The 24296-nt window shown below is 41.9% G+C and overlaps 1 protein-coding gene across 1 annotated transcript; it reads right to left on the bottom strand.

Annotated features, from left to right (window-relative positions):
- Window positions 1-159: 159 nt before the first annotated feature.
- Window positions 160-22599, bottom strand: OXA1L (OXA1L mitochondrial inner membrane protein). The gene is made up of 10 exons (XM_058738484.1): window positions 22487-22599; window positions 21894-22055; window positions 20960-21173; window positions 2265-2408; window positions 1927-2012; window positions 1587-1751; window positions 1312-1416; window positions 1037-1199; window positions 624-704; window positions 160-541 (listed from the first exon to the last, which is right to left on the bottom strand). Exons 1-10 carry the CDS (start codon window positions 22547-22549, stop codon window positions 414-416), a joined length of 1311 nt encoding a protein of 436 aa, XP_058594467.1. The 5' UTR covers window positions 22550-22599; the 3' UTR covers window positions 160-413.
- Window positions 22600-24296: the final 1697 nt, after the last annotated feature.

Genomic DNA, 24296 nt, shown 5'->3' with positions numbered 1-24296 from the left:
TTGAGCACATCTACTTGAATATTTTATAGGATCCAAGATAAATAAATGGATGGAAAAATCCATGAATGAGGTAGGAATTTAAGATCATAATGCCAGTTGACAACACTGAGGCACTTCCTAAGAGCATGGGCAGGGGCAATTACCAATCAATCTATCCTTCAGTTCATTTCCCTGTTTAATAAGTGTCAGAAAGCAGCATGGAGTACAGAGGTTTACTAATTCTGTGGATGGCAAGATCACTCGGCTCTTTTACACTTAGGGGTAAGAGTCTGTAGTAGAATCCACTTTTACAATGAAGATCTGTACAACACCTCAGAGTTTCTAAGGCCTGGGGCAAAGACTCAGCGTCAAATCTTGTTCTGAGGCCGAGTCTTTGAAGAGAGAGTTCCTACCAGTGTAAGCAGAGATGGAATTCAGCTGAGTGTGTCACGCCAGGGCTGCTTTGACTTTGGGTTGGCGCTGCTGCTACTCGGGGTGCTGGGAGGCTGGTTCTTTCCAGGCTGTAGCAGAGGGTTGTGGGTAAAGGTCTGTCGTAAGGGACCTAGGGCAAAAGAAAACAAATCTCAATGAACAAAGGAAAGGAAGAAACAAATCACCGAAATTAGCCCGAAAGGGTTATTTACCCCTGGCTGCTAGCTCTAAGTGATTCTGCATGCGTCGTTCGCGCTCTTGTAGCTGATGAGCCAGTTCAGCGTTCTTCCACCCTGTGTAAAGAGGAAGGCAGTTGGGCCTCTACCCATTTTTTTTTTTTTTTTTTTTAAATTTTTTTTTAACATTTATTTATTTTGAGACAGAGAGAGACAGAGCATGAACAGGGGAGGGGCAGAGAGAGAGGGAGACACAGAAACGGAAGCAGGCTTCAGGATCTGAGCCATCAGCCCAGAGCCCGACGCGGGGCTCAAACTCACGGAACATGAGATTGTGACCTGAGCCGAAGTCGGACGCTTAACCGACTGAGCCACCCAGGCGCCCCGGGCCTCTACCCATTTTTTGACTACTTTCCCCCAATCCTGTTATACTGAGGGCACACCCTTACCTTTTTTGAAGCTTTTTAAGAAGCCTTCCTGTGGAAGTAATTTGTCAGAGTCATGCACCACACGCTGGGGGATTTTAAGTATAGTCCGTACGGCTGGAATCCGGAGGCAAGACACCTGGCCCAGGGAAAACACATTGGAGGAGAGCCAATACATGAACACAGCCTGGATGAAAAGAAAGAGACAATACTCAGAAACTGTCATCTGTTACTAGCTCGATGGGAGATGGCAAGGCTAGGTGGAAGGGCTTGGAGCCAGTTCCTAAGCCATTACCTACCGTGGGGAAATGGATAGTTACGGGCAAGACTGCTAGGGGCATCACTCTGATTATATTTCTCATCCACTGAAGATCAGAACTTTGTACACCAGTCTCAGCGCCTAACTGCCAAAAAAATAAAAAAGAAGCAAATGCACATCAATTTTAAAGAATCTGGCACAGATTTCAACCCATCAATTCTACTTCTCCAAGGGGCAAAGAATGACCATTCTGCATAACTACTTTACCCCTACTCCCCACTTTGCAGACCTGGCACTTGGCCAGCCTGGGCTTACCTCAAGGACACCCCACATTGTAGCAGTTACTACCAGTGGTAATATGTAGGTGGGGTCAGACAGTGTGAGATCCTGGAACCATAGGAGGCCGCCTGTCTGCAGGCTGGGCACAGGAAGGTTGGCCATTTCTCTCAAGGCAATGAAGAAGGAGATGAAGATTGGGGCCTAGTACAAAGGATAAACAGTGTCAGGACCCTTTAGCAAAGGAGACATTCTCATTACTCCATTACTGAAAACTGTATCACCACCACTGCTTTTTCGGGGTCTAAGGCATGGGAAACACAGAGGAGGCTATCTGACTGGTATGGGATAAAATCAGAAGGAAAATGTTTTTGCTTACCTGAGTCAGAGGTAGAATAAGAGGTCTAAAGAGTTTAATATCATGCTTTTTCTGGTAAAATGTCATTTCCGAGGAGGCCTTGTAAACTGTGAATAAGGGGAAATTAATGGTCGGGCTAACAGTTGCATCAATGGAGGTCACCATCCTTACTATCTGGCCCATGAAATTTCTACCTGACCCTTGGTAGTCACTGCAAACATTAGGCCCAAGGATCAGGTACATCTTTACAACTTGCCCACCTCTAGTAACTCCCGGTTTTGGTCATTCCCTTCCCTCAGCAGAATGTCAGCAAAGTGCAAATGTGGTCCGCTCCTACGTGCATTCTGCAGTTGACTCACACTCAGCATGGTCTCCTGCCAACTTGGCCTCTCTGATTCGAGTGGAAAACTTCTGGATCTCTGGCAAGTGGTTGTGGATCTTGGCTGCTTCTCGTTGGCCCTTCACGATGAGAGGAAACACCAGGCATCGGGCAAGGACTGTACCTGGAAAACATACACTAGGACTGAAGTGAAATTAAAGCAGTTCTGCAGCTAGAAGGCTGAAGGTCTTTAGGTCCTCACTGAAAGACTCTTTCTTATTCCAGTCTTTTCAACACTGCGACTCTTGCTGGAGGAGCCCAAAACAAAGGGCAGGGGTGACTTAGTTCCTTCAAGGCTTAGTCTTCTGCTTTGATATCACAATGTCTAGCATTAACTTCTGTAAGCAAATGGCCAGGAATACTGTTTATTTCCTTGAACAAAAGGAAGGTGACAGAAGATACTTCTCTAGATCAGTGGTTTCCAAACTCTTCTATTATCAATGGAACCCCCCCACCCCCAACTCTTAGGTGTAGCCCCAATACACGTAACAGATAAAATTGAGCTGCTCTGGATGAGGGGGTAGTCTGGCTACAGAACCGTTCAAGCTCTGGCTTTTGCTTTCCTCAGAGGCACCATTATAGAACTCTGGGGCTCCCAGGAATAAAGTTTGAAAACCACTAGCTTAGAAATCCCTAAGGTAGGAAGTAATTTGGTGGCCTACTGCTTTAGCTCCTATTTCTTTTCTTGTATTTCCTATTTCTTGATAATTCCAACAAATACTTTATCTGTAGACAAGCAAGAGGGTCTGGGCTGAAAAAAGAGGGTAGTGGTAGTTGGGGGGATATGGGCTAAGGCTTTATCAACATTATGATGGCTGATGTGGAGTGGAAAGAGAAGGGAAGCTAAGGATGAAACCGAGAATACTAGCCCTGAAGGAGGAGACCGAGAACTGGGCAAGGGCAATGGAAATGGAAAGACGTGGTCAGAAAGACTGGAAGAAAATCAGGAAAGATGATCACAAAAGCCATGGGATAGATTTCAAGGTCTAAAGTGTCTAATACAGGACCTTGGTCCCAAGAGGTCAAAATGGAGGAGGAAAGATCGTGAGCTTACATTCTCTCAAGGATATACCAAAATCTGTAACTACATATATAACTCTCTCTGAGAAAGAACTTCAGAGTAGTAGAACAGATCTTATACAACTAAGGATATAAAGAAAAAGCCATTCTGAGCTGGATAGGAGGCAGAGACATGGTCTAGTCCGGAACCATGAGTGGGAGGGACTTCATAACCATAAAGGCTCTCCCTGTGAAACGAGGGGTCCAAGCCCCATATTAGGTTCCCAGGACTGGGGGACCTGCACTGGAAAGACAAGCCCCGTACAACATCTGGTTTTGATAACCAGCAAGGCTTATGTCTGGGAGAGCTGGAGTGCAATAGGAAACAGACTCTGCTTTTATTTTTTATTTAACAAAAATTTTTTTCCTTAATGTTTATTTATTTTTGAGACAGAGATGAGCGTGAGCAGGGGAGGGGCAGAGAGACAGGGAGACACAGAATCCGAAGCAGACTCCAGGCTCTGAGCTGTCAGCACAGAGCCTGACGCGGGGCTCGAACCCACGGACTGTGAGATCATGACCTGAGCTGAAGTGGGTCGCTTAACTGACTCAGCCACCCAGGCGCCCCCAGACTCTGCTTTTAAAGGGTACAGCACAATCTCACTTGCTGAAGGTTCAGTGCAGAGGCAGCAGTTAGAAAAATGGGCTACACATGGAAGAGATCCACAGACTAATTTTAGGGCATGTGCTGGCAGGGCAGGGATCTGTTGGAACATTCTCTGGGGATGGAAGAGCTGGTGGGCACCATTTCTGACATTCTCCATCTACTGTGCTAGCACCAGCTTGCTCAGCCCAACTCATGCACTGGCCAGGAGCCCCTCTTAAGTGGCTCCCTGCCCTTCCCCTCCCACCCAGCAGGTGGCCTCAGTCTGCACCAGAGCCACCCCCACCAAGAGGCCCCTGCCCTGCCTACTAGAGCACCTGCAACAGCTGGGCTTGGTAGCCAGCTATGTTGGGGCCAAACCCTCACACCAGCCCACCCAACAGTAGTAGTAGCTAGGCCTCTCAGACAGGATGGGGGGCAGCTCTACTTACCAGCACACCTGAAGAAGCTGTGGCTGAGCCTTGTAGACAGCTGTGTCAGGGGACAGCTCTGCAAACCATTGAGTCTACACCAACAGAGACCCAGCCACAGGAGGAGGGTACACACCGCTCACACAAGGAACCTCTAGGGCACCTGGCTCAGGTGACCGGGGAGTTTGCACTACTGGACCTCATAGGACACCTTCTGCAAAAACTCATTCCTTCACAACCAGGAGACAGAAGTGATCTAACTAATATAAACACAGAGAGTTTAGGCAAAACGAAAAGCCAGAAAAGTATGTTCTAAACAAAAGAACAAGACAAAACCTCAGAAAAAGAACTAAACAAAGAAGAGATAAGCAATCTACCAGATACAAAGGTCTAAGTCATAAACATACTCACTGAACTCCAAAGAAGAATTGATGAACAGAATTTCAACAGAAACTATAAAATAGGGGCCAATGAGAGCTGAATACAATAACTAAAATAAAAAGTACATTAGAGGGAATCAATAGCAGATTAGGTGATGCAGAAGAATGAATCGGGTATCTGGAAGATAGTGGAGATCACCCAATGGGAACAGCAAAAAGAAAAAAGAAAAATACTGAGGATGATTGAAGGAACCTCAGGGATATCAACTGTACTAACACTGGCATCATAGGGATCTCAGAAGAAAGAGAGAAAGGGACAGAAAACCTATTTGAAGAGATAATGGGTGAAAAATTCCCTAACCTGTTAAAGGAAACAGACATCCAACTCCAGAAAGCAGAGATAATCCCCAAAAAAGATGAACCCAAAAAGATGCACACTAAGACTAATTAATAAAAATTCCAACAGTTAAAGAATCTTAAAAGCAACAAGAGGAAAACAACTACATATAAAAGAGCCCCCATAAGACTATTAGTTGATTTTTCAGCAAAAACTTTACAAGCCAGAAGGAGCACAATATATTCATAGTGCCAAAAGGAAAAACTTACAACCGAGAATAGCCTACCCAGCAAAGTTATCATTCAGATTGAGGGAGAGATAAGGAGTTTCCCAGAGAAGCAAAAGCTAAAGAATTCATCAACACCAACCAGCCTTATAAGAAATATTAAACAGAATTCTCAAAACAGAAAAGGCTATAATTAGAAATAAGAAATATTTTTTCTTATTTTTTCTAAATATAATTAGAAATAAGAAATTATAGAATAATTTCTATAATTAGAAATAAGAAAATTATGAAAAAAAATCTCACTGGCAAAGGTAAACATATAATAAAGGGAGCAGATAACTGACTACATACTTTAGTATGAAGGTTAAAAGACAAAAGTAATAAAATCACCTAGACCTATAATAATTAGTCAAGAGATACACAAAATATTAAATTCTAAGATATGTCAAAAACAATGTAGGAATTTTCAAGTCATTTTTTGTACCACCTACCCATTCAAAGTATCATATAATTATTTCATAGGCTTTCTGAATAAAAGCTTTTAAAGCTTCAAAACAAAACAAAACAAAACAGACAACAAAATAAACTCCAAAAAACCCAAACACAAAAACCAAAACCTACAAAATGTGAGAAGGGGGACTAAAAATGTAGTGCTTTTAGAATGCACTTGAACTTAAAGCAACCATCAACTTAAAATAGACTGTTATATACATACAATGTTACATATGAACCTCATGGTAACCACACAGCAAATACCTATAATATACACACAAAAATAAAGAGAAAGGTATACAAACATGACACTAAGGAAAGTCACCAAATTACAAGGGAAGAGAAAGGAACAGAGAACTATAAAAACAAGCAGAAATCAAAAAAATGGTAAGAAGTAAGGGCACCTGGCAGGCTCAGCTGGTAGAGCACGTGACTCCTGATTTTTAGGGGGCTGTGAATTTGAGCCCCACATTGGGTGTAGAGATTACTTAAAAAATGATAAAAAGTGTATCTTTCAGTAATTACCTTGAGGGTAAATGAACTACATGTTCCAATCAAGACACAGGTGGCTGAATGGATTAAAAAAAACAAGACTCGTCTATATGCTGCCTGTAAGAGACTCACATGTGATTCCTAAGAAGACAGTAAGTGATGGAAAAAGATATTCCATGGAAATGAAAAGAAAATTGGGGTAGCAATACTTGTATCAGACAAAACCAAGTGACAAAAAAGGGCATTACATAATGATAAAAGGATCAATCCAAAGAGAATATAACACTTGTAAATATTTATGCACCCAACACAGGGGCAGCTAAATATGTAACGGAAATGTTAACAGACAAAAAGGAAGAAATTGACACTTATACAATAAAGGTAGGGGACTTTAACATCCCTTTTACATCAATGGATAGACTGTCCAGACAGAAAATCCATAAGGAAACAGTTGCTTTTTAAAAAAAAAATTTTTTTTTTAACGTTTATTTATTTTTGAGAGAAAGAGAGACAGAGCATGAATGGGGGAGGGTCAGAGAGAGGGAGACACAGAATCCGAAACAGGCTCCAGGCTCTGAGCTGTCAGCACAGAGCCCGACGTGGGGCTCCAACTCACGGACCGTGAGATCATGACCTGAGCTGAAGTCGGCTGCTTAACCCACTGAGCCACCCACAGGCCCCGGAAACAGTTGCTTTAAACAACACATAAGACCAGAGACTTAATAGATATATACAAAGCATTCCATTCCCAAACAGCAGAATACAGGGGTACCTGGCTGGCTCAATCAGAAAAGCATGTGAGTCCTTGGGAATGCAAGCTGGTGCAGCCACTCTGGAAAACAGTATGGAGGTTCCACAAAAAATTAAAAATAGAACTACCCTACGACCCAGCAATTGCACTACTAGGTATTTATCCAAGGGATACAGGTGTGTTGTTTCGAAGGGGCACATGCATCCCAATGTTTATAGCAGCACTATCAACAATAGCCAAGGTATGGAAAGGACGCAAATGTCCATTGATGGAGGAATGGATAAAGAAGATGTGGTTGTGTGTGTGTGTGTGTGTGTGTGTGCGTGCGCGCGCACACACACACACATATACACACACAATGGAGTATTACTTGGCAATCAAAAAGAGTGAAATCTTGCCATTTGCAACTACGTGGATGGAACGAGAGGGTATTATGCTAAGCGAAATTAGAGAAAGACAAATATATGACTTCACTCATGAGGACTTTAAGATACAAAACAGATGAACATAAGGGAAAGGAAACAAAAATAATATAAAAATGGGGGGGGGGACAAAAACATGAGACTCTTAAACATGGAGAACAGACAGGGTTACTGGAGGGGTTATGGGAGGGCGGATGGGCTAAATGGGTAAGGGGCATTATGGAATCTACTCCTGAAATCACTGTTGCACTATATGCTAACTAACTTGGGTGTAAATTAAAAAAATAAATAAAAATTAAGAAAAAAAAAAAGAAAGAATGGTAAAAAAAAAAAAGAGCATTAACTCTTGATCTTGAGTTTGAACCTCATGTTGGGTGTAGAGATTACTAAAAATAAATAATAAACCTTAAAAAAATATTAAAACAACAACAAAACAGCCCCCAGACAGCAGAACACACATTCTTTTCAACTGCACATGGGACATCCTCCAGGATATATGTTAGGCCACAAACCAAGTCTTAATGAACTGAAAACTAAAATCATATCAAGCATCTTTTCTAACAACAATTGTATGACACTAAAAATCAATTACAAGAGGAAAAATGGAAAAGCCAAACATGTGGAGGCTAAACTACATGCTACTAAACAACCAGTGGGTCAAGGAGGACCTTGAGATAAATGAAGATGGAAACACAATAGTCCAAAATCTATAAGATGCAGCAAAAGCAGTTGAAAAAGGGCAGCTTAGATGGTAAAGACTTACCTTAGGAAACAAGAAAAAATCTAAAACAATCTAACCTTACAGCTAAATGAACTAGAAAAAGAACAAAGCTCATGGGCGCCTGCGTAGCTCAATTGGTTAAGTGTCTGACTTCAGCTCAGGTCATGGTCTTGTGGTTTGTGAGTTCAAGCCCCGTGTCGGGCTCTGTGCTGACAGCTCAGAGCCTGGAGCCTGTTTTGGATTCTGTGTTTCCCATCTCTCTCTGTCCCTCTCCTGCTCATGCTCTGTGTCTTTATCTCTCAAAAATAAATAAACATTAAAAAAAAAAAAAAAAAGAACAAAGCCCAGAATTAGTAGAGGGAAGGAAATAATAAAGATTACAGCAGAAACAAATGAAATAGATTAAAAAAGCAATACAGAAGATCAACAAATCTAAGGGATGGTCTTTTTTTTTTTTTAATATTTTATTTTTATTTTTGAGAGACAAAGCATGAGCGGGGGAGGGCAGAGAGAGAGGGGGACACAGGATCCAAAGCAGGCTCCAGGCTCTGAGCTGTCAGCACAGAGCCTGATGCAGGGCTAGAACTCACAAACCGCGCGTCATGACCTGAGCTGACGTCAGATGCTCAACCGATTGAGCCACCCAGGTGCCCCAAGAGGTGGTCTTTTAAAAAGAGAAACAAAATTGGGGCGCCTGGGTGGCTCAGTTGGTTAAACGCCCAACTTTGGCTCAGGTCATGATCTCGTGATTTGTGAGTTCGAGCCCCACTCCAGTCTCTGTGCTGACAGCTGAGCCTGGAGCCTGAATCAGATTTTGTGTCTCCCTCTCTGCCCCTCCCTCACTTGCACTCACTCTCACTCTCTCTTAAAAATAAATACACATTAAAAAAAGAAAAAAAAAGATAAAACAAAATTGATAAACTTTAGCCAGACTCATCAAGGAAAAAAAAAAGAGAGGGCCCAAATAAAATCAGAAATGAAACAGAACAACCCACACTACAGAAACACAAAGGATTATAAGACGCTACTATAAAAAATATATGCCAACTAATGGGACAACCCAGAAGAAACATACAATCTTCTGAGACTAAATCAAGAAGAAATAGAAACTCTGGACAGACTGATTACTAGTCATGAAATTGAATTGTGAATCAAATTACCAACAAACAAAAGTCCCCAGATCAGACAGCTTCACAGGTGAATTCTACCAAACATTAAAGAAGAGTTTAGGGGCGCCTGGGTGGCGCAGTCGGTTAAGCGTCCGACTTCAGCCAGGTCACGATCTCGCGGTCCGTGAGTTCGAGCCCCGCGTCAGGCTCTGGGCTGATGGCTCGGAGCCTGGAGCCTGTTTCCGATTCTGTGTCTCCCTCTCTCTCTGCCCCTCCCCCGTTCATGCTCTGTCTCTCTCTGTCCCAAAAATAAATTAAAAACGTTGAAAAAAAAAAAAATTTAAAAAAAAGAAGAGTTTATACCGATCTTTCTCAAACTATTCCAAAAAACTGAAGCGGAAGAAAAGCTTTCAAACTCATTCTATAAGGCCAGTATTACCCTGATACCAAAGATATCACAAAAAAAAGAAAACTGCAGGTCAATATCCCCGATGAACATACATGTAAAAATCCTCAACAAAATATTAGCAAACCAAATGCAACAATACATTAAAAGGATCACACACTATGATCAAGTGAGATTTATTCCAGGAATGCAAGGATGGTTAAATATATGCAAACCCATCGATGTTGACACACATTAACAAAAAGAATAAAAATCATCTCAAAAGATACAGAATAGGCATTTGATGATAATTTCAAAATCCATTTATGATTAAAAACTCTTGGGGCACCTGGGTTGCTCAGTTGGTTAAGCATCCGACTTTGTTTGGCTCAGGTCATGATCTCATGGCTCATGAGTTTGAGCCTTACGTCAGGCTCTGTGCTAACAGCTCAGAGCCTGGAGCCTGCTTCAGATTCTGTCTCCCTCTCTCTCTTTCTACCCCTCTTCCACTCATGCTGTCTCAAAAACAAATAAACATTGGGGTGCCTGGGTGGCGCAGTCGGTTAAGCGTCCGACTTCAGCCAGGTCACGATCTCGCGGTCCGTGAGTTCGAGCCCCGCGTCAGGCTCTGGGCTGATGGCTCGGAGCCTGGAGCCTGTTTCCGATTCTGTGTCTCCCTCTCTCTCTCTGCCCCTCCCCCGTTCATGCTCTGTCTCTCTCTGTCCCAAAAATAAATAAAAAACGTTGAAAAAAAAAAAAAAAAACATTAAAAAAATTTTTTTTAATGTTTTAAAAAAGTCTCAAAAAAGTAGGTATAGAGGGAATATACCTCAACATGATAAAGGTCATCTATGACAAATCCTCAGCTAACATACTAAATAGTGAAAAGCTGAAAGCTTTTCCTCTAAGATCAGGAACAAGACAAGGATGCCCATTCTCATTGCTTTTAACAATATGAGGTACACCTTGGAGATGTTGCAGTTTTGGTTCTAGACTACCAGTAAAGTGGTTATCACAATAAAGAGAGTCAAATGCATTTACTCGTTTCTCAGTGCATATAAAAGTTATGTTTATACTATGCTGTAGTTTATTAAGTGCAATAGTATTATGTCTAAAAAAATAATATACATACCTTAAAATTACTTTATTGGGGCACCTGAGTGGCTTAGTTGGTTAAGCATCCAACTTCAGTTCAGGTCATGAGCTCATGGTTTGTGAGTTTGAGCCCCATGTTGGGCTCACTGCTGTCAGTGCAGAGCCCACTTTGGATCCTCTTTCCCCCACTTCTCTCTGCCCCTCTCCCACTTGCACTCTCTTGCTCTTAAAAATACATAAACATTTAAAAAAAAAAAAAGGTACTTTATTGCTAAAAAATGCTATCATCTGAGCTTTCAGCAAGTTATCTTTTGGCTCCTGGAGGGTCTTGCCTTGATACTGATGGATGGCTGCTGACCAGGTGGCTGCTGAAAGCTGGAGGTGGCTGTGACAATTTCTTAAAAAAGATGGCAGTGAGGTCTGCTGCACCAATTGACTCTTCCTTTTATGAATTTCTCTGTAGAATGCAATGCTGTTTGATAGCATTTTATCCACATTAGAACTTTCAAAATTGGAGTCAATCCCTGCTACTGCTTTATCACCTAAGTCTGTGTAATATTCCAAATCCTTTATCATTTAACAGTCTTCATAGTATCTGCACCAGGAATAAATCCACCTCAAAAAACCACTTTCTTTGCTCTTCATAAGAAGCAACTCCTTATCGGGGCGCCTGGGTGGCGCAGTCGGTTAAGCGTCCGACTTCAGCCAGGTCACGATCTCGCGGTCCGTGAGTTCGAGCCCCGCGTCAGGCTCTGGGCTGATGGCTCGGAACCTGGAGCCTGTTTCCGATTCTGTGTCTCCCTCTCTCTCTGCCCCTCCCCCGTTCATGCTCTATCTCTCTCTGTCCCAAAAATAAATAAAAAATGTTGAAAAAAAGAAGCAACTCCTTATCAAGTTTTATCATGTGACTGCAGCAATTCAGTCACATCCTGAGGCTCCCTTTTAGTTTTCTTGCTATTTCTATCTTATCTGCAGTTACTTCCTCCATTGAAGTCTTGACCCCCTCAAAGTCATCCATGAGGACTAGAATTGGAACTTATATCATACTCTTATTAATGTTGGTATTTTGACCTTTTCTCATGAATCGTGAATGTTTTTTATGGCATCTAGGATGGTGAATCCTTTCTAAAAGGTTATCAATTTACTTTGCCCAGATCTATCAGAGGAACCACAATCTATGGCAGCTCTAGCTTTACAAAATGTATTTCTTAAAAATTATGACTTAAAATTACTCCTTAATCCATGGGCTGCAGAATGGACGTTGCATTAGCAGGCATGATAACATCAGTCTTGTATACCTCCATCAGAGCTCTTAGGTGACCAAGTCCATTGTCAATGAGCAATATTTTGAAACGAATCTTTTTTTCCTAAGGACTAGGTCTCAATGGTAGGCTTAAAATATTCAGTCCATGTTGTAAACTGATGTGCTGTCACCCAGGCTTTGTTGTTCTATTTATAGAGCACAGGCAGGGTAGATTTAGCATAATTCTTCAGGGCCTTGCAATTTTCAAAATGGGAAATGAGCACTGGCTTCAACTTAAAAAGATTAGAACAATTTTTTAAATGTTTATTTTTGAAAAAGAGAGAGGGGCGCCTGGGTGGCTCAGTCGGTTAAGCATCCGACTTGGGCTCAGGTCATTATCTCATGGTCTGTGAGTTCCAGCCATGCGTCAGGCTCTGTGCCGACAGCTCAGAGCTTGGAGCCTGCTTCGGATTCTGTGTCTCTGTCTCTGCTCCTCCTCAGCTTGGACTCTCTCTCTCTCTCTCTCAAAAATAGATAAAAGATTAAAAAATATACATAATGAAAAAAAAAAAAAAAGAGAAAAGAGTGTGAGTTGGGGAGGGGCAGAGAGAGAGGGAGGACACAGAATCTGAAGCAGGCTCCAGCCTCCAAGCTGTCGGCACAGAGCTGACGCAGGGCTCAAACAATGAGATCATCACCTGAGCCCAAGTCGGAAGCCTAACCGACTGAGCCACCCAGCCACCAAAGGGCATCTTGCCTCCCGGTTGGGAAATCGAACCAGGTCTCCTACATGACAGGTTGGAATACTCACCACTATACTAACAAGGACAACTCAACTTAAAGCCATCAGTTGTATTAGCTCCTAACAAGAGTCTGCCTGTCCTTTGAAGATAGACATTGACTTCCCTCTAGCTGTGAAAGTCCTAGATGACATCTTTTTCCAATATAAAGCTTCTCATCCATGTTGAGAATCTGTTGGTTAGTGTGATGACTTTTGCCTTCCTCACTAAATTTAATCATTTCTAGCTTTTATGGTGAGACATGTGACTATTCCTTTCACTTGAACAATGAGAGGTCACGGTAGGGTTATTAACCCTAATTTCAGGCCTAATTTCAATATTGTTGTGTCCTGGGAAGGCCTGAAGAAAGGGAGAGAGATGGGGGAATGGCTGGTTGGTAGAATAGTCAGAATACACACATTTATTGATTACATTCTCTGTCATATATGGGTACAGTTTGTGACACTCCAAAACAATTACAATGGTAGGGCGCCTGCGTGGCTCAGTCGGTTAAGTGTCCGACTTCAGCTCAGGTCACGATCTCGCGATCCGTGAGTTTGAGCCCTGCGTCGGGCTCTGGGCTGATGGCTCAGAGCCTGGAGCCTGCTTCCGATTCTGTGTCTCCCTCTCTCTCTGCCCCTCCCCCGTTCATGCTCTGTTTCTGTCTCAAAAATAAAAAAAAATTAAAAAAAAAAAAATTACAATGGTAACATCACAAAACACTGTAACAAATATAATAAAAAAGTTTTAAGTATTGTGAGAATTACCAAAATGTAACACAGAGACAGGAAATGAGCAAATGCTGTTGTAAAAATGGCAGTGATAAGACTTGCAAGATGCAGGGTTGCCACAAACCTTCAATATGTAAAAAATGCATTATCCACAAAGTGCAATAAAGTAAGTTATACCTGTACTGGAAGTCCTACCACAGCAATAGATGAGAAAAAGAAATAAAAGCCATCCAAACTGGAAAAGAAGTAAAACCATTAGTATTTGCAGATGACACATTACTATATACAGAAAACCCTAAAGACTTTATCCAAAAATGATCGGAATAAATTAATTCAGTAAATCTGCAGGATACAAAATTAATACTGAGGAACAAATTTAACCAAGGAGGTGAAACACTTGTACTCTGAAAACTATAAGACACTGATTATAGAAACTGAAGGCAATACAAATAATGGAAAGATATACTGTGTTTATGGACTGAATTAATACTGTTAAAATGTCCATACTACCGGGCTTCCTGTCTAAGGTGGCAATGTACCGGGCTTCCTGTCTAAGGCGGTCACCTCCTACATGGACACACCGAATCTACACCTATTTACAAAGCAATTCCTCCTGAAGAACTGAGGGCTGACTGAACACCTTCTGCACAATGGAAGATAGATCACATAGAGAAAGGCAAGAGAGATGGACACACACTAATGAAGGGAACCTCCACGCCCCAGCACTGTGAACCGCAGTGGGGAGGGACTGCATTGAGGGATCACGAGCAGTTTCTTCTACCCTGGGCACACAAAAAAAGCAGCAGTATGAAAGAGCAACTGGCTGGCTCAGTCAGTAAAGCATGAGACTCTTGATCTCAGGGTGGTGAGTTTGAGCCCTACACGGGGGGTAAATTACAATCGATTCATCAATCAGCAACTAAATTACAAAGCAACTGGCTTTAGAACCCTGCCAAACAGTGGAGAGCTGCTGGAACTCTCTCTAGCACTGAGGGGCTGGAGAATGTCAGAGTTTGCGTTGTCCTTCCACCTTGATAGCACTGATGGTAGGCAGGGTCTAAGTGCCATAGCTGGCCTGCTGCCGCACGAGCCCCAGGACACTAACCCATACCAACCCTGGATAAACTAGGTTACAGGAAAAATAAAAGCTGCGGTTTAAAAAGGTTCCAGTTGTAGAACTCCGCCAAATGACAGGGCAGCTGCTGGAACTCTCTTCAGGTTAGTGGGGCTTGCGAGTGCCACAATTTATGTTCCCCTTCCACCTTGATCGCATGGACAGGAGCCAGGTCTGAGTACCCTAGCCAGCCTACCTCTTCAGTGAGCCCCAGGATCTTAGCCCATAACAGTCCAAGCCATCCGACCAAAGCAGCCCTTGTGTGGCACATGCTAGTTAGTGCTTACTATACTTCCATTTGTCTGGCCAAGGTGCCATAGGCACAAAGTAGCCTGAAACATCCCAGACCTGCAACACTTCAGCTCCACAGGACTTCCTAGGGCATCCCTGGTGCAGAGTGCTCTGGGACCTCCCAGCACATGCTTGCTTTGCCTCCACCCATCCTGCCAGGGTGCTCCCTGTGTAGAACTCCCCAAGACACCCTCCCTACCCCAGCCTAAATCCACTTTAGCTTCAGCTGTCCTGCTGGGACACCCTCTGTGTGAAGAACTTTAAGAATATTGAGATCATCTTTTCTGACCACAAGAGTATGAAACTAAACCCCAAAACCCCCACAAACACGTGGGGGCTAAAACATGCTACTGAACAACCAATGAAATCAAAGAGGATATGAAAAATACCTTGAGATTAGTGAAAATGAAAACATAACGGTTCACAATCTTTGGAACAAATATCTTTAGAAGCAAAAGTAGTTCTAAGAGGGAAACTTACAGCGATACAAGAAAAAAGAAAAATTTCATATGATCTAACCTTACACCTAAGTGAACCAGAAAAAAAGAGACCAAAATTAGTAGAAGGAAGGAAATAATAAAGATCAGAGCAGAAATAAATGAAATGGAGACTGAATAAAAATGATAAAAAAGATCAGTGAGGGGCGCCTGGGTGGCTCAGTCGGTTAAGCGTCTGACTTCGGCTCAGGTCATGATCTCGTGGTTCATGAGTTCAAGCCCCACATTGGGCTCTGGGCTGACAGCTCAGAGCCTGAAGCCTGCTTCAGATTCTGTCTCCGTCTCTCTCTGCCCCTTCCCCACTCATGCTGTTTCTTTCTCAAATATAAATAAAACATTAAAAAAAAAATTAAAAAAAAAAAGATCAGTGAAATCAAAAATTGGTTCCTTGAAAAGATAAACCAAAATACTATACACACACACACACACACACACACACACACACACACTGGAGTATTACTTGGCAATGAAAAAGAATGAAATCTTGCCATTTGCAACTACGTGGATGGAACTAGAGGGTATCATGCTAAGTGAAATTAGAGAAAGACAAATATATGACTCCATTCATATGAGACTTTAAGAGACAAAACAGATGAATATAAGGGAAGGGAAGCAAAAATAATATATAAAAACAGGGAGGGGGACAAAACATAAAAGACTCTTTAATATGAAGAATAAACAGGGGGCTACTGAAGGGGTTGAGGTAGGGGAATGGGCTAAATGGGTAAGGGGCATTAAGGAATCTACTCCTGAAATCATTGTTGCACTATATACTAATTTGGATGTAAATTAAAAAAATTAAAAAAAAAAAAAGAAAGAGAATAATACCACAGAAACACAAAGGATTGTAAGACATTACTATAAATAATTACATGCCAACATTATATGGGACAACCTGGAAGAAATAAATTCCTAGAAACATACAATCTTCCAATACTGAATCAGGAAGAAATAGAAAATGTGAACAGACTGATTACTAGTAATGAAATTGGCAATCAAGCTCCCAAAAAACAAAAGTCCAAGACCAGAGAGCTTCATAGGTGAATTTTACCAAACATTTAAAGAAGAGCTAATCTTATCCTTCTTAACCTATCCTTCTTAAACTATTCAAAAAACTGAAGACGAAGGGAAGCGTTCCAAACTCATTCTATAAGGCCAGTATTACCCTGATACCAAAACCAAAGACACTACAAAAAAAGAAAACTACCTGGCCGATATCTGTGATGAACACAGATGCAAAAAAACGTCAACAAAATATTACTGAATCGCATTCAAGAATACATTAAAAAAAAAAGTTTATTTACTCATTTATGAAAGACAGCCAGTGAGTAGGGGAGGGGCAGGAGAGGGAGACAGAGCATCCCAAGCAGGCTCTGTGCTGTCAACACAGGGCTCAAACTCACAAGATGTGAAATTATGACCTGAGCCGAAATCAAGAGTCAGATATTTCCCCAACTGAGCCACCCAGGCACCCCAAGAACTTTTGCTTTAAGATCAGGAACATGCCAAGGATGTCCCCTCTTGCCACTTGTATTCAACACAGCACTGGACGTTCTAGCCACAGCAATCAGATAAGAAAAAGAAATAAAAGGCATCTAAATCAGTAAGGAAGAAGTAAAACTGTCACTATTTTCAAATGACATACATAGAAAAACCTTAGAACTCCACTAAAAAAAGTGATTACAAGTAATATATGAAAATAAATAATAAATGAAAATAAAGCTGCAAGATACAAAATTAACATACAAAAATGTCTTGCATTTCTACAGACTAACTATGAAGTAGAAAGAGAAATTAAGAAACAACTCCATTTACAACTGCACCAAAAAGAATAAAATATCTAGGGATAAATTTAACTAAGCAAGTGAAAGACCTGTGTGAAAACTGTAGAAGACTGATGAAAGAAACTGAAGACAACACAAATAACTGAAAAGATACACCATGCTCATGGATTGGAAGAAAACTGCTAAAATGTCCATACACCCAAAGCAATCTACGGATTCAATGCAATCCCTATCAAATAAAATACCAATTACATTTTTCACAGAACTAGAAGAATTCTAAAATTTGTATGGAACCACATGAGACCTTAAATACCCAAAACAATCATAAGAACAAAAATGAAAGTATCACAATCCCAGATTTCAAGATCTATTACAAAGTTATAAAACAGTAGGCACTGGCACAAAAATAGACACATAAACTAATGGGAACACAATAGAATCGAGAAATAAACCTACATTTACATGGTCAATTAATCTTTGACAAAGGTGGCAAAAATATACAATGGAGAAGAGAGAGCCTCTTTAATAAACAGTGTTGTTAAAATTGGACAGCCACATGCAAAAGAATGAAACTGGAATCACTTTCCTACACCATATACAAAAATAAACGGAACTAGATTAAAGACTTCAATGTGAGACCAGAAGCCATAAAATTCCTAGAAGAAAATATAGGCAGTAAATTTTTGGATATCAGCTTTAGCAATAGTTTTCTGGGTATGTCTTCCCAGGCAAGAGAAATAAAAGCAAAATAAACTATTGAAGCTACACCAAAACAAAAAGTTTTTGCACAGTGAATGAAACCATCAACAAACCAAAAAGGTAAACTACTGAATGGGAGAAGATATTCGCAAATGATATAATCAATAAGGGGTTAATATCCAAAATAAAGAACAACTCAATATCCAAAAAACAGTACAATTAAAAAATGGGTAGAGGCCCTGAATAGGCATTTCTACAAACACATGCAGATGGCCAACAGACAAATGAAAACGTGCTAGGGGTGTCTGAGTGGCTCAGTGGGTTAGGCATCTGACTCTTGATTTCGGCTCAGGTCATGAAATCAAGATTCGTGAGTTTGAGCCCCTTGTCGGGCTCTACCCTGACAGCGCAGAGCCCGCTTGGGATTCTGTCTCCCTCTCTCTCTCTGCCCTTCCCCTGCTTGCTCTTTTTCTCTCTCCCTCTCAAAAATAAATAGGTATTAAAAAAACAACAACAAAAAAGAGACAGAGGGGTGCTTAGGTGTCTCAGTTGATTAAGTGGCTGACTTGGTTTCAGCTCTGGTCATGATCTCATGGGTTTATAGTTTGAGCCCTGTATTGGGCTCTGTGCTGATAGTGCAGAGCCTGCTTGGGAGTCTCTCTCTGCCCCTCCCCCCTCTCAAAAATAAAATATACAAACATAAAAAAAAAAGAAAACATGCTAAACATCACTAATCATCAGGGAAATGCAAATCAGAGCCAAAATGAGTTATCACCTCAACATCTGTAGAATGGCTAGAATAAAAAAGAAGTGTTGATAAGGATGTGGAGAAAAGAGACTCATCGTGCACTGCTGGTGAGAATGTAAAATAGTACAGCCACTGTGGAAAACAGCATGGCATTCCTTAAAAAACTAATAATAGAAATACCATATGATCTAATCATCCCACTGCTGGGGATTTACCCAAAGAAAATGAAAACAGTACTTCAAAAATATATATACACCCCTAAGTTCATTGCAGCATTATTTACAACAGCCAAGATATGGAAGCAACTGTCCATTCATAGGTGAATGGCTAAAAAAGGTGTAGTGTATACACACACAGCAGAATATTATGCAGCCATAAAAAAGAATGAGATCTTGCCATTTGTGACATGGATGGACCTACAGGGTATTATGCTATGTATAGTCAGAAGGAGAAAGACAAATACAGTATAATTTCACTTATATGTGGAATCTAGAAAACCAAACAGACCCATAGATATAGAGAACAATCTGGATGTCAAAAGGGAGGGGGCTGGCAGAGATGGGTAGAATAGGAGATGAAAAGGCACAAACTTGGGGCACCTGGGTGGCTCAGTCGGTTAAGTGTCCAACTCTTTTTTTTTTTTTTTTTAAAGTTTATTTATTTTGAGAGAGACAGAGCACAAGTTGGGGACAAGCAAAAGAGAGGGGGACAGAGGATCCAAAGTGGGCTCCTCACTGATAGCAGAAAGCCTGATGCAGGGTTCAAACCCACGAACCAGCAGATCATGACCTGAAGTCAGACACTTTACCGACTGAGACACCCAGGTGCCCCTAAGCATCTTGCGTTTGCCTCAGGTCATGATCTTATGGCTTCTGAGTTTGAGCCCCACAATAGGCTCTGCGCTGACAGCGAGGAGCCTGCTTGTGTTTTCCCCCTACTGCCCCCCACTTGCTCTCAAAATAAGTAAATTAATTAATTAAATGGTACAAACTTCCAGGGTGCTAGGTTGGCTCAGCTGGTAGAGCATGCGACTCTTGATCTCGGGGTTGTTGAGTTTGAGCTCTGAGATCAAGAGCTGCATGCTATACCGACTGAGCCAGGTATTGCTTAAATAAATAAAAAACAAAGGTACAAACTTCCAGTTACAAATAAAGAAGACACAGGTATGCAATGTACAGCACAGGGAATATAGTTAATAACACTGTTAACAACTTTATATGGTGACATCATGGTCACTTCATAAGGTATAAATGTTTAATCACTATGTTGTACACCTGAAACTAACATAATATTGTGTACCAACTACACTCCAACAGAATAAACTGGGGGAGAAAGTCTAACACAGAAAGGCTGAATATGAAAAGAAATATGGGCTTAGCTGATGTCACAGACAGTTTAAATGAGGTGTTATTAATAAGTCAGATTGTTGAGTGTTAAAGAGTGGAAAGAAGTCCACTGCATGCAGGATAGTCTTTTAAAATAACAGCTATGAAAGGAGAAAGAACAAAGGATGAAGGGACTTTTTCCTCAAGAAATACATGGTATGTTTGAACATGTTTATATTTTCAGAATAGGGCAGTAAAAAGACACAAGAGACAGGATGATCTCTGGCGTACGGTGTAGGAAGAAACAGAATTTATAGTCTTCGCCTACAGGAGGAACAATGTGGGCATCTTCCACTTTGGGGAGTTTTAAGTGCCTGGCCTGACCTTCTATTCACCTAAACCAGGGCAGCTTCATCACTGTTAACAAGGTCTCCTTAATCTAACCCCATGCTCACATTCAAATATCTACATTTCTTGAATCTCAGATGATCTAGTGATTTTATAATACCTGTTAGGAAAGATAAGTAGAGTGTACCTAAGTATCAAGAATCTCTCACCTGAATCACCTCCTTTTCTGACCCCTAAACTTCTGCAACTACAGTTGACCTTTGAACAACAGGGGTTTGAACCGCATGGGCCCCCTCATACAGGGATTTTTTTTTTTATAGCACTGTAAATTTATTTTCTCTACCTTACTTTATTGTAAGAATATAATATAGAATACATATAACACACAAAATATGTATTAGTTGTTTATGTTATCAGTAAGGCTTCTAACAGTTGGCTTTTAGCAGTTAAGTTTTGAGAAGTCAAAAGTTATACATGAATTTTCAACTGTTGAGTGGGGCTGGCACCCCTAACCCCCAGGTTATTCAAGAGTCAGCTGTAATCCCTCCCAACCACGTATAGAACTGCTATCTTTAAAGTTCTACTTCTAAGTTCCCATTTCCTCTACCCTTGACCAGGATGTATTCCCCTTACATGCAGCAATGGCCCCCCACCAAGGTAGGCCCAGGTTAACATGCATAAATTCCAGTAAGTTCTGAATTAGTCCCACTGGGGTGTATGACCCCAGCCCCAGTTCAGCGAAGCTCTGTTCTGCAGCAGTTTGGATTACATCTGCAGTCTCTCCAGAAGCCACCTCCGTTATGGCTGTGGGTGAGGGAGTTGCAGGAATGACAGGAGGGGCCTGAACCTGTGCAAAAGGAAGCCATGTGTAATACTCAGTAGGGGGGACATACAGAAATCACAGGTCCCCTAAAATAATAACTAATATAAAATCAGGTTGTTCTATTGACTTTCTATTTCTCATTCTCCCAGGTTAGTCTACAGTGTACATGGAATTCAAAGCTTAAAAAGGACATTTTACTTTCTCCTCCAGGCAGGAAGATAAGTTACTTAGAGTAAGATTTCATGACTTCTCTTCCTATTATTAGGAAGTTATTTCTTCTATCAGTGTTTTCCAAACTTCAGTCATTTGAGCATCACTGGCATGATTTTGCAGATACTGAAACTATCAAAAATTTTAATTAAAACAATTTAGTTTTTAAGACCAAAATATTTACTTGGTCTCACCATCAGAAATATTAATAGCCATGAAGTCCTTGATTTGCAAGTTATAACTTTTCTAATACACACGCACACCTGGAATCACATCTAAAACCATCAGTGGCTTGCCACCATTATGGCAAACAATGCCTTGTATAGCACTTAAATCTCTCCTGCTGTACTGTCAGTCATTTCCCCACTGACTTGAAAATCTATCCCAGGCAGAGATACTACCATTTTGGGGAGCTGTGTGGAGTGTGGCCAAGAACTCTTTGCCACATTCCCTCTCCATGTAGTTAAAACAAAATAGAAACAAATCAACCAACAAACCCCACTCCTAACGTCGCAGGGACTAATCGCCTCTTACCTGGGCTTCTGAGAACAAGATCACAGAGGTACTGAGGCCCCGTGGGCCAGGGGCCGCGAGGAGGACATAGTGCGGGCGCTCGCAGCACCGGCCGGCTGGGAAGAGGTGCCCCGCGGTCAGCGGTTTCTGGGGCCAATGTGAGGGCCCTGCGACGCTGTGGAACTGAGAGGGTAAAAGGAGGATGGGGCCCTCTTATCGGAGCAGATGTCGTTCATCATGCTCATTTGCCACGAAGCAGGCAGCCCGCCACCACAGGTGAGGGCACTGCTACTCTCCGCGCGCAGATGGCTGGCCCGAAGGCATGCAACTTGTTGAGTCCTGGCTCTCAGTTACCACAGACCCACCCGGGAGCACAGAGGTCGAGGCTAAGGTTTCCGGGGCAGGGGTGACAACGGGACCCGTGAATAGTTAACTATACGCGGCCGCTGAGGCCGCACGGCCGGGGCCGTAACCCTCCCGCGTCCTCAGGCGAGCCGAGGTCAAGAGAGACAGGTCCTGGTGGGCAGGTCATGCTGTCCCTGGGACAAGCTGTCTCGGGCTCGGGCCACAGGGACAGAGTAGCATTCGGCCGCTCTGCCCTGGGGCATCCTTACCTGACGCTGTGGCCGTAACAGGCGAAGAAGCTCCCGGCGTCCGCACATCAATCCCATCGCCATTTTGCCGGGAAGAAGCCTTGCGCTCGCGCCTGCGCACTCAGAACTTTAGCCTCGCGGGAAGAGGCCCTTTTGGAAATGGGCTTGAAGCCAGAGCTATTGCCACGATCAGGTGGTAAAGGGGACTGAAACCTGGCGGCCATATTTGAAGTGGGTACGAAGACGCTAAGGGTCCTATTAACAAGATCGTGCAGTGTTTTCAGGACTTTGAAAGATTTAAATTAAGAGCCCCGGGAGAGGCGGTCTGGTAGTGACTGCAAACCTTGGGGCGTGGGCTGTTTTCCTCCGTCTCGTAAATCCGCGATTCCCCTCTGATTTGTAGAGTTAAAAAATAGCTTCGAGACAGTCTTGGCTGTGCTTGGCGTAGATTTTTCCTGCCCAGTGATGTTCGACTTTTATTGCTAGATAATACTGTAATTGCAGATTAAGTGAAATGTGAGGATAGCCTGGCGTCTGACAAAAATGGAGGGAAGGCAACTTATAGGAAGGAAATATTTTCCTCCCAGATATAAAGGCAAAGCTTCAAGAGGGGACTCTACCTTTCACCTTTCCCTTCCTTAAGTGGGGTTGCGTGTGGATCATCTGATGACCATGAGGGGACAAATCTAAAGATGAGAAACTAACGTGTTGAAGATGATGGTATGGAAAGAGAGAAAAACCCTGAATACTTGGTGATGTCATTCAGGTATCAAGCTTGATACCACCTGTATCTAGACTGCTGTATAAGATAATTAAAGGTCTTTATTGTCCAGACTCTAAATCTCTGTTGCTTGGGTGTTTGCTTCTTAAAGCTGAAAGCATTCCTAAAGTTATATGAGGTGAAATTCTCTCCCTAAGGAAAAAAAGTTCTGCTCAGAAAGGTGGAAGTTGGTTAGAGTTGAATGCTTACAACTTCTTTCAAATTACAGAGTGCTTTTTGAATAACATAGTTTGGAAAGATACAGTAGCCAGATATTATTTCAGTCACTGTTATTTGGGGATGATTATGAATGCATCATACAGAAATGGTAAAAATAGGCAAAAAAAAAAAATACAATCCAGATTTAGTAATAAGTAGGGGTTATGCCCTATCAATCACATATATTGGGTACTATTGTAAATAAGATTTTAAAGGTTACTTTAAAAAATACAGTTAGAGATGATGACAAATCTACAACTACAGGACACTTGGGGAAATAAAAACCCAAACGGACACTTTGGTGGCCCCAAATGAACCATCTGTCACAGTATTTGCATCCTGTATAGTCTTGTACAACCACTATGGAAAATAGTATGGAAGTTCCTCAAAAAATTAAGAACTACCATAGAATCCAGCATTTCCATGTTTGGGAATATATCTGAAGGAAACAAAAACACTACATCAAAGACATATCTGCACCTTCGTGTTCATAGTAACATTAGGTATAATAGCCAAGATATGGAAACAACCCAGATATCTGTGGAAGGATACATGGATAAAGAAATAGTGGTGTAGGGGCACCTGGGTGGCTTAGTCGTTGAGTGTCCAACTTTGGCTCAGGTCATGATCTTGGGGTCCGTGGGTTTGGTCCCCATGTCAGGCTCTGTGTGGACAGCTGGGAGCCTGGAGCCTGTTTCAGATTCTGTGTCTCCCTCTCTTTCTCTGCTCCTCCCCTGCTCATGCTCTCTCTCTTAATAATAAATAAACAAAAAATTTTAAAAAATTATGGTATAAATATACAATGGAAACTTATTCACCACAAAAAAGAAGGAAATCCTGCCATGTGTGACA

The sequence above is a fragment of the Neofelis nebulosa genome, chromosome 7 (genome assembly GCF_028018385.1).
Source record: "Neofelis nebulosa isolate mNeoNeb1 chromosome 7, mNeoNeb1.pri, whole genome shotgun sequence".
NCBI lineage: Eukaryota > Metazoa > Chordata > Mammalia > Carnivora > Felidae > Neofelis > Neofelis nebulosa.
The sequence above is the reverse complement of the archived record's forward strand: the minus strand, read 5'-3'. Positions and strand labels throughout refer to the sequence as shown.

Bases quoted from the DNA above. Each gene is read 5' to 3' on its own strand.
- OXA1L (XM_058738484.1), bottom strand. From the start codon at position 22,549: ATGGCGATGGGATTGATGTGCGGACGCCGGGAGCTTCTTCGCCTGTTA. The intron at 21,174-21,893 runs GTAAGAGGCGAT...CCTTTTGCACAG, and splicing joins TCTTGTTCTCAGAAGCCCAG to GTTCAGGCCCCTCCTGTCAT. The intron at 1,417-1,586 runs GTAAGCCCAGGC...TTTTTTTGGCAG, and splicing joins CAATGTGGGGTGTCCTTGAG to TTAGGCGCTGAGACTGGTGT.